Here is a 10,717-nt window from a genome sequence, read left to right on the forward strand (position 1 = left end):
TGGTAGAGCATTAAAAATTCTTATGCTTAATGAAATCGTTTTTCTTTTCTTTTTCCATTTTCTTAAGCAAGGTCCCTAATCCCATTGTCTTTGAAGGTGCTTTGTCTAACAACAATCTATGGCTAAGAGGGCTGGCTCACCACGCAGTCGATCACATGCAGCTGAGTGGCAACAGTCTACCTTTCCGTCTTCCATAAGTGAAAAAATGCTTGAAATACTTAGTCATGTAACTTCCATTCGACTGACACAAATGACCCCGTTAACGCTCTATTTTCAAGAATAATAAATACATTTAAAAATTGAAGCCCCTGAGTTAGAAACGAAGACATAACTCAGCTTCTCTTTGATAATAGTCATAGCTAACTTTAGACAGGTGGTATATTTAAAAGATTCAAAAGGGACAACTTGTGGCTTTATGGTAACAAGGAAGATTCCCATTGGTTTCATTTAAGTATGATCCAGCACCACCACCATTATCAACTCTAGTAAGCACCTCTGCATAGCTATGTATTCTTTTCAAAACTAGACCAAAGTTCTCATGAATTACTTGAAAGACATTCAGAACAGAGTAATATATCCAAACCCACACTGAGGCATACAAATCACTAACCAGCTCAAGTGAACTTGCCTTATTCTCAGAGGACACACAACAGTTTGCATCACTTTGCCTTGATTCCTCAGTGCAGAGTTCACAATAAAACACGTTAAATGACTGCCAGGCAAATCAATACATTTGAGACCATCACATAAGGAACCAAAGTTTTCTATAAAGTATTTTCCCATGAATTTCAAAATTTTGGTACAGCAGGATGAATTCTGTAATAGGATAACTACAGAAAGCTCTTATTTTCAATAGCATTTTCAAAATCTATCCCAAAGACCACTTAAACTTTAGGTTTGCATATTTATTTTTTCTTTTAAAGGAGAGCACGTGCAAATTGCTTGCAGCACTTGCATTTAGGGTTGATTCTATCAACAGCTACTCTTGAGTAGCTGACTTGTAATGTTTCAGTGTGCGAGCTGAAGGATCAGTTGCTTTAACCCATCTTGGCATCCAGTAGTGGGGCAGCCAGTTGCTTCGCCCTGGGTAGTGCTTCTCAAAGATCTGACGGTAGTAGTAACTTTCTTTTGTTCTAGGAGGATTGAAAGGATATTTCTCCGCTGCCTTTTCCAGTAGAAGGTCATCAACCTGTAGAAACAGCAGAACCCACATTAGAAAGCACATTAAGCTACTTTCTAATTTATGCAAGCCAATTTGCTCAAAGTCAGACATGAGAATTCACCACAAGTGGCCTCTAAGTTTTTAAAAACCTTTAAACCTATTCTAAAGGCAGGTAGAGATTTCTCACAGGTGAATTTTTGTCACAGGCTCCTTTCTATCTTTATGGATACGTAACCACATGTCCAGTGCTCTTTATGTTTCTCTCTGTATTACATGAGATTACATGTAATATCCCTTTGTTATTAAGATCAAGAAAACCCTTTTTTCTTATCCTTTTCTTCGCTGTGAATCAATGGCACAACTTGAAGCAGACTTCTTCCATGTAAATGGCATCCTATTCTTTTCTGCTCATAATGAGCTCTTCACTCTGCTTGTATAACTAGGCTCTTAGCATCAGAAGACCCGGGATGCAGAGGCAGAAGACACTTGCAGCTGCTGATGTGGCTAAGAAAGGAAGGAAGAAAACTTGCACCAGTTGACAATTTCTAAAGCAGCTTCCCCTCAACATGCTGTGTAATTCCCCACAGCCATGAAATAAAATTGCCCCTACTACACCAATACTGGCTCAGTAGAGACAGCACAACACTAAGAACTACTTTCTTGCCTGTAGATAAAGTAGAGAAGGACACACACAGTTGGTAGTAAGACAGACAAGTGCCCGTCCATAAGCCCAACTACACATATTTCTGTGTAACAGAGCTCTGGTATAAAATGAGTTGTTAATCCTTCTTCTCAGTGATTAACTACCTCTATGCACCAGAGACTATCCTTTGTCTGAAGCCAAAATGCTGCAAGTCTTCAGTGATCATTGGTGCAAAGAGAGGCATTAAAAAGCAAAAGGGCTCAGGTGGGCATAACTACAAAAAAACAAATGAAATGAACAAGAAAGGATATTAGAGTAATTATACTGTTACTCCACTGCAGAGTAAGTTCATGCAAGTGTTTTCAACTGAAGTAGCTGCTTTACTTATAGCCCAGAAATTGTGTTTGCCAACACAGAATCTAATTTGCAATCCAGATACTTAAATGATGCTCATTTCCTTACAGTCATTTCTGCCAGACTCTAACATTTCTTTGTACCTATGATTTCAAATGTCTTTAAGCAACTCCCACTCCAGCCCCATCTCTGAAGGCATTTAAGGGCAAGCTGGATGGGGCCCTGGGCAGCCTAACCTAGTGAGAAGCAACTCTGCCCACAGCAGCGGGGTTGGAACTAGATAATTTTTAAGGTCCCTTCCAACCCAGGCCATTCTACAATTCTATGAACTTGGAAGGCTGCTGATTAAAACTTTTCTTGCTCCTCCATCATGAAACTCAAGTTATTATCACATCCAGATTTATTCTCCCAACTAAGAATATGATCTGTTTCCTCTCTGGCAGTAATATTTCAATATAACTAAATGTGAAAGAGAAAAACCCCAAATACTATGGTACTATACCTGTTGATCAATATAGTCTTGAAGAATAGAAAACCAGGATTTCTTTACTGATGCTATACCATCACTGAAAGCTTCTTTGGGTCTCCAAAGTATTTCTTTGGGAAGCAAGTTAGAATCTTCAAAGGACTGTCTTAAAAGGTATTTCTCGATTCCATTCTATTTACAGAACAACAAACAATGCCATGAGTTTCAGGAACTGCAGTACAAAGATTTAAATACTTGACTAAGAAATATTTATTTTCAAAAGATCTGGCCAGAAATGAGTACCCAGTAGCCCGATATTCCAGCAAAATATTTAAAATCATATTTGGTCACATGGAATTCGGCAATTCAATCATGCTTAGAACACATAGCTGTTGATTTGTAAGTCTGCATTTGGGTTCAACCCTAGTTGTACACACCTTTGGGATTCGCAGTTCTGCTGGTAGAGATAAATAGTAAGAAGTAAAGCGATGATCCAGAAATGGGACTCTTAGCTCAAGACTAATTGGGGACAAAAAACAGAAGAGATACTGAATTAATCCAACACACGAGATACTTATAAAATCCTTAACAGTTAAACTGTCCTTGTATTTCCTGTCTTTCACATCAGCACAAGATTTTCTGCTTTTACTTGGGAGAAATTTCACATGTATTCATGACTAACTCATGACTAATTCATGACTAACTCCATTTAATTCATCAATTTAGAGAGTTAAGTTTATTGTCTGAATGGATTAACTACAGATTTCAGATGATTTATGATGCCATCTGCCGGACAGCTTCTGGTACAATGCATTTACAAACTACAATCCTGCAGGATTTGCAACATCTGTTGTTTCACATAAACAAAAATACATTGAAAAATCTGTTTGCCTCCAGAGAACTACCAAGAACCTGCAAACTGCTGACTGGGATTTGCATCAGTATTTGTAAAGATGTCACAGAATCAAGCAAAGATTTCTACTGTTATTTCTGAAATCCACATTTGTTCATATTTTCAGAAAACACTGAAAGAGAGCCTATGTAGACACCATTCAGCTGTTGCCTACTTATCCTGTAGCATACGCAGGATATGTCAGTAGCAGACATGCAAATACAAAGTCCTCCTGCTCACATTCTCTTATAGATGACATGGCTTTTAAGGACACTCGAAAGCTTCCCAACTTCAAAGGCAAATGGAGATGCTATACTAGATACAGAGTTCAAGCAGAGTATGGACTGCATCCAGTTTGTTACTACTGCTCTTACGACTGATGTTCTTCTCAGAGCAGTTTAGATCCAGACAATAATGAAGTTATCATGTGTCACAATATTCTAAACCATTCAGTAGTTCAAGCAGCAACAAGTGAACAACTGTTACAGTCTTCTCAATGGCAAAGGAACTTTTATCATCTTGTTAAGCTCTTCAACGTCCAGCATCCAGAGACCACACCTTACCCATGTGCTGCAGTAGTTCTGTCTGCACGAAGTACATCAAACAGGTAGAGCTCCTTCAGAAGCCTCTCACTCTCTTCTGCAGCCTCTTCAGGAGATGGTGCCTGTAACCAGATGTGTATGTAGCATGCAGATCTGATAAAGCTGCAGTAAGGGAACCATTACTCACTGTCCTACATTTGCATGTACCAAGCAAGTCTGTGACAGCTGACAAAAACTTGTCAACTTGCATGCTAAGATTCCCAGATACCTATTTATGGAAATAAGCAATCTCTCCTCAAGTACAAAACAAGGTGTAAGACCAATGCCTGCCTTTGCAAATACATCATTATAAAGTGGAAGCATACAGAACTCCTAATTTTAATCATATTCATTTTCAAGAGCTTAAGTAGGACTCACACGATCTCAGAACTAGCAAAGAATACACACAAGAAATAAGAGTCTGAGTAAATTTGAAAAAGTCATTTTTCCAAGAGATTGAATCCCTTGGATTTTATGCCACCTCAGGAGTAAGTCTCAACAAGTATACAGCTGTGACAATTCTCAAACTTCACACCTTGAGATCTCAGTAGAGATTCTCTGTTTAAGGGGAGAACAAGAAGTCCAAGGGCCTGCTGGAAATATACTTACCTTATGGAAATATATATATCCCTGAGTCAACTCATCTGATCCTTCTCCCGAAAAAATGACCACACTGTCTGTTTTCTTGCGTATATATTTGGAGACAAGATACATACCTTAAAAGAAGTATAAAGTTATTAAAATACAGCTATATATGTTATACACAGTTGGTACAATTTTAATTTAGTATCTTATAAGTTTCTTGCCTGCAATAATTTCTTCTGTAGCAGAGAACTGCAATGCACTAACATTACACCTTCTTGTTGTTTAAAGCCAACCATCACCAGCCACACAAACTAAATGCTGCAGATACATCTAAAATGTGAACTTATAGTTTGCACTCAAAATATGCAAGATGTATGTGTTAGTCATCCTGGGAATGCTGGAAGATTCCCATGAGAACAAACACAGAATTTCTTCTAACTCGATTAGAAATGAAGCATGTTTAATCTCAGCAGAGTCCTGAAAAAACCTTTTAGCTTTGGAGAACAAAAATATCAGCAAAAGTTGCTGCTTATCTCTGCCACTGTGGATTGAACCAGACAAGGTCTTTTTTATTTTTTTATTTTTTTTAAAGAAGTATTTATTAATCAGAGTTATGTCCTTCCCCCATTAAATCTTTTGTATGTATATTTTGTAAATATGCTTTTGTAACAGAAGTATTAAACAGGATGAGGGGAAATGGCCTGACGTTGCGCCAGGGGAAGTTTAGATTGGATATCAGGAAACACTTCTTTACAGAAAGGGTTGTTAAGCACTAGAATAGGCTCCCCAGGGAGGTGGTTGAGTCACCATCCCTGGATGTGTTTAAAAAATGTTTGGATGTGGTGTTCAGGGACATGATTTAGCAGAGGGTTGTTAGAGTTAGGGTAGTATGGGTAGGTTGTGGTTGGATTCTATGATCTTGAAGGCCTTTTCCAACCTGAGTGATTCTATGATTCAAAGAAAAGGACCTATTTCACTATATTTCTTAACAGGAAATAATCACAAAATAAGGATAGCAGATGAAAAGTTCGCTTTATTTTTTAAACGAACATTTTCAGTATTTCACACTGCAAAATCCTACCTCATGTAAAATTCCACTCAAGGACCTGAGTTTTCAAACCTGTTTTATCTTTTTGGCTTATTAACTTGTTTACAAAGCTATAGGCCGATGTAAGTGTAACTGGGTAAAATGCCATAGCTCGCATTAGGCAGAAGGCCACACTAGATTAGGGTTTTTCATTCTTATCATGTTGGTAACCTTTTTTATGGACCTGCTGGTGACTTCTGCCATTTCTCAGAATCAAGCATACATTAGGAGAAGTCTACCTGACTTCAGTGTGCACGTATTACTAGAGGGTGATAAGAGATACTTCACTTTAGTATTAAGATTATGCAAGAAATGTGGTAACCATAACTGTTTCACTATGGTAACATTCAATGCCTCAAACACTATTCCTCAAATATAGGTTATGCCTCATATAACCTGTATGTTTTCCCTCTTCTTCCAAGGTTTATACTTATCAGAATGGAAAACCTAGACCCATAGATCAAATATTTATTTTTATATTATGTTCCTTTTTCATCGCAAAGTTTCAGGAATAGCTTTCGACAATATCTTACAGTCAATGACTTTGAAACTAATAACCAGTTTGGCTTCAATCCGATGTCACAGATGAGAGTTGGGAGCAAGAACCCAGGAGTCTCTGTTCCCAAATTCTACAACAGTTAATGACGAAAACAGAGTTTTGTATAAAATGTTATTAAAGCAATACAAAGCGAGTACTGCTATTAAAAATCTTACCAATTGAAGCTCTTACTGTTGTTATATCGTAGGTTTCCAAAGAAAAGATAACCTCCTCTACTGCCTGAATTCCCTCTTCAGAATTAAATATTACTTCATGGTGTTCGCTGCCTATATGCGCTGCCACCTGTTGGTAAGAAGTCACAATAACATATTAAAACATTTTTAAACACGCTCTCTGGAATCACCAGTTCCCTTTCGCTATAAACAGTGAGAATTACAGGACTTAAGGACAAGAAAACACAACGCCGTAGCAGTCACTCCTACTCGCAGTGGTACTCTGTCAAAGGGAGCACTTCCCAACTACACGGTGCTCAATTCTGACTGCAGAACATCCATCTGCTTGCCCAAAGCCTAACAGAATCTGCAGAGGATTTAAACACTCTGGAATTTACTCAGAAGAGAAAAGACAGCTCAAAAGTTATGACAGCTGGATACCCAAAGGGAACCTCAGATACCCAACCATTTGTACATGGCTCTTAATTCAAGATGCTGACAATGAACTTGAAGTGTTTAACTTGCATACAAATACCATTAGCAGAGGAACAATAGCACGGTGAGTGACCATAAAACTCAGAGGTTTTAAGAGTAGTAAAACTGAGACCATTCTGAGGTACTGTTTCCTTTAGTAACAATAAAGTAATAGCCCATCACAAAAAAGTCTTCCAAAAAATGAAGGGAAAATAGTTATGGCTCAAATCCTCTTGTTGAGCAATTAATTAAACAGCAAATGTTGTACTAAATGATTCACAGCAAACTGATTTACATCTTCACATTTTAATCAGTACCACAATCAATATCGTATCATGAAGTCTGCACAATTAATATGCACTGTCCCTAATACTCAACAACCCAGAACAACCTGGAAACAATATTTATTATACCTTTCTGGCAGCCAGTAAATCAGGACTGTTTTCCATCCCAATTGCAAAGGTTTGTAGTGGATATTTTATGTTCATTTCTTTCATCAGTTTCAGAAGAACAGCTGCAACCAAGCTGGAATCTAAGCCCCCTTTTAAAAACAAAACAAACAACAAAATGCCAAATTATTTGGTTAGATGACTGACTGTTTTTTATTTCCCTCTAAAGGCACTAACTCTAGATAGCAGAATTTCACATGCAGGTTTCATTTTTAAGCAAAGTGAATCTAAAGCACGTCTGTAAAACTGCAGATTTACCTCTGCTTAACACTGTACCACTAGAGATGCACCTTCTCAACCTTGCTACACTAGGGTCCACTCTTCATTTCAAAACTGCTCTCCATCATCTTCTACATATGTTACTTTACTAAAAAAACTAAGGAAAAAAAAAATTTTGATTTGCTGTTTGAATAAACCAAAACAAAGCAAAAACATTTTGTTTGACCTACAACAGAATGGTTAGTGTAAGAATTCCATGTTTCCCTGATCATTTTTTCAAAAGCATGCTTAACATTTTGAGTGAAATTCATTTTTGAAACTACTTCAGAGTGAAAAGGCTCACTAGCAGCATTCTTTCTTTTTCCTCCCTTACTTTTTCCCCTAGAGGAGTATAGAAGAATTTGAACAGTTCGAAAAACAAACAAACAACAAAATACCAAGAGACATCCTAAGGCTCTTCTATTTTACTCTGACTAGCTAGTTCTACTGCTCTTTGTCTACTTCTACTTGTTGCTCTCCCTTTTAAGTATTGAGCAAAGCACAGCCCCATACTCGTCTGCAGTTCTAGCAGAGAACAATATGGCCTTCTGCTTGTTTCCTACACTTTGTACCTAGTTTTTCAGCTAACATTCCCGCTCTGATTGTCATCTGTGGGACCCTGACAAAAATTTCCCTTTAGAAATACATGAATTACAAGCAAAGTGAGAGGAAAGACAGAGAGCACAGAAATGAAACCGAGTGCTTGAGACTGAAAAATCAGGGAAATGAACATCTGTGTTTTCACAGTGAAGCCAAGTTCCAATCCCTTTGTGATTGGAAGAGCAAGCAACTCTATCTGTGATGCTCCAGGTAAAATTGTGAAGCATGGAGATACTCTGGTATCTTATCAGTCCAGGACTTGAGTTTTGCCACTGATATGCAGTGTAGATGTGGATCTGAGGAGTCAACTGTCCTCTAATTTGAGAAGTCCGTTTCAAAAACAAATCTCAGATATTTATTGAGGCTGAGATACTCCAGCTCTACATGTCTCCATGTTTCATTTACATCCCTCCTTTTTATCATGTCACAGTAAAGAAATACTCCAACAGTATCACCTGTCAGTTCTCTCTCATTCTGATGCACACTCACTAGGATAGGTGAAAAATGAGTGTAACTGCTTATGTTCAGTGCATGAATAAACAGTGTTACCAGAACTCTACCCAGAAGTAGAAAGTGCTACAAAAACACAGTGAATGTCAGTCCCACGGCTACAAAGCCTTACCTTTGCAAGTCTGAACCACCACATCACTCTGATCAGCTAAGTCAGAGAACAACTTCTTGTACCACAAGCTACTACCTCACCTGAAAGAGAGTGTACTAAATAATTTTGGTCCAGAAGTTCCCCTGTAATTTGGTAAACAAAGGGCAGTCTGGGATGTAGGCTAAGGCAAAGAATATGACAAGTAAGAATTTCAATCCCATTTCTTTCTGAAACAGTCCTCTATGTTTCAGATTTGGTGATTCTTCAATAAAACTATCTTTTTCTCTTCTTAGTTAAAAATGGTTATTTCCTCAATAAGACAACATCCCAGCCTAGAATAAACTTCACAAGCACACGACTTTCAAGATATCTGTAAACTAGGAAACTTCATCACAGACCATTAAGGTCTCTGTAACTAAGAATGGAAGATTTAGATCACTTGAGGCGTATCACAGCAGAACAGTCAGTATTTTTTTCTTCTAACTGATCGATGACAGCTGGGAAATGAGAAAAGACACGGAATCATTGCAATTTGTGCTATTTACCTGACAAAAGACAACCAATCCTTCTGTGAGCCATCAAACGCTTTCTAACAGCATTTTCAAACAGAACACGGATGTTGCTCTTCACTGTTTCAAGGTCAAAGCCTGACCAGGAGAAAGAAGAGAAAACCAAAAGAAAAGCATAGTTTCATAAAGATTATGATTTTATTCACACTTTTTAATCAGAATTAATAGGAAATGCTTTGCTGTACTACCTGAAGGCAGATTTTCCACTGTATCACAAGCAGCATGGAGTGGTTCATCTTTATAACTATGAAACTTTACTATTTCCACTGATGCAACCTTGCCAGAGGGCTTCAAATCCAGCACTTCATAATGACCAGGAAGAAATGGTTCCACTTTAGGAAATAAGGATGTTGAAAGCTTTAAGTTGATAAGTCCTATAAATAAAACAGGAGGAAAACAAAATAAAATATAGAGATAGTTTAACCTGGATTATGTAAGGTATACCTCACTCAACTTAAGATTTGTTTTTGCAAGTGTTGACACTAGAGAGAGTTACTTACAAAGAAATAGATAAATTATACTGAAAGTGTCATAACAAAGGAAAAAAAGCCTCACCATATAAAATTCGCACATCCATTAAAAAATTATCCAAAGCTACAGAAAATTTCAGTAGGGTTTTACAATTCTTGGCCTTTACAGATTCTAAGTTCTAGTGGCATTATTTCCCATTGGATTGCAGGAATACATTCTAACATAATTTACTGAAGCATAAATCTAGCCTAATTCAACTTCAGGTAACTTAAACATCTTGGGCTCAATATTAATACTGTAATAGAACACAAAAAACTATAAAATCAAAGTTATTTTAGGAATTTTAAGGACAATTAAACATTTTCAAAAGTTAGTGTCTGTTTTTTTCTGGGTTTTTTGTTTGTTTTTTAAATGATGCACAGACTTCATACTACTAAATATTACTTCTTACTACTGAACTAACTGTTCACTTTCTCTTCACACTTAGAAGAGGCTAAGGAAGTGTGCCTCCAATAACAATACTTAATACTAGATGCTCAATACTACTGTTTTACCTTTTGCCTCAGAACAGACACCCAAAAATCCATCATCAGTCAGCACCTTAAACAGTGGTCTGACTCCATACGTGTCTCTTGCAAGAAACACTTTTCTGTTCGCTGTGTCCAGAAGGATGAAAGCAAATACACCATCCAGCATGGATGCTGTTTGTTCTATCCCTCCTCTGTTGTACAGATGAAGGATAACCTCACCATCCACCAGTGTTTGATACTCAAATCCAAACTGCTTCTGCAACTAAGAAAAGAAACACACAAAC

At 37.5% G+C, this 10,717-nt stretch overlaps 1 protein-coding gene across 1 annotated transcript; it reads right to left on the minus strand.

Annotated features, from left to right (window-relative positions):
• ASNS (asparagine synthetase (glutamine-hydrolyzing)) lies at positions 1–10,708 on the minus strand. Its single transcript, XM_019616348.1, has 10 exons — positions 10,458–10,708; positions 9,621–9,806; positions 9,409–9,510; positions 7,369–7,496; positions 6,485–6,611; positions 4,708–4,814; positions 4,081–4,181; positions 3,063–3,144; positions 2,662–2,817; positions 1–1,189 (listed from the first exon to the last, which is right to left on the minus strand). Exons 1-10 carry the CDS (start codon positions 10,597–10,599, stop codon positions 980–982), a joined length of 1,341 nt encoding a protein of 446 aa, XP_019471893.1. The 5' UTR covers positions 10,600–10,708; the 3' UTR covers positions 1–979.
• Between the last annotated feature and the right edge of the window lie 9 nt (positions 10,709–10,717).

Source organism: Meleagris gallopavo, chromosome 6, assembly GCF_000146605.3.
Source record: "Meleagris gallopavo isolate NT-WF06-2002-E0010 breed Aviagen turkey brand Nicholas breeding stock chromosome 6, Turkey_5.1, whole genome shotgun sequence".
Lineage (NCBI taxonomy): Eukaryota > Metazoa > Chordata > Aves > Galliformes > Phasianidae > Meleagris > Meleagris gallopavo.

Coding starts and splice junctions, on each gene's coding strand:
- ASNS (XM_019616348.1), bottom strand. CDS start 10,599: ATGCTGGATGGTGTATTTGCTTTCATCCTTCTGGACACAGCGAACAGA. Junction 7,497..9,408: donor GATTGGTTGTCTTTTGTCAG/GTAAATAGCACA, acceptor TGTTTTTAAAAG/GGGGCTTAGATTCCAGCTTG. Junction 3,145..4,080: donor AGAACTACTGCAGCACATGG/GTAAGGTGTGGT, acceptor GTCCCCAATTAG/TCTTGAGCTAAGAGTCCCAT.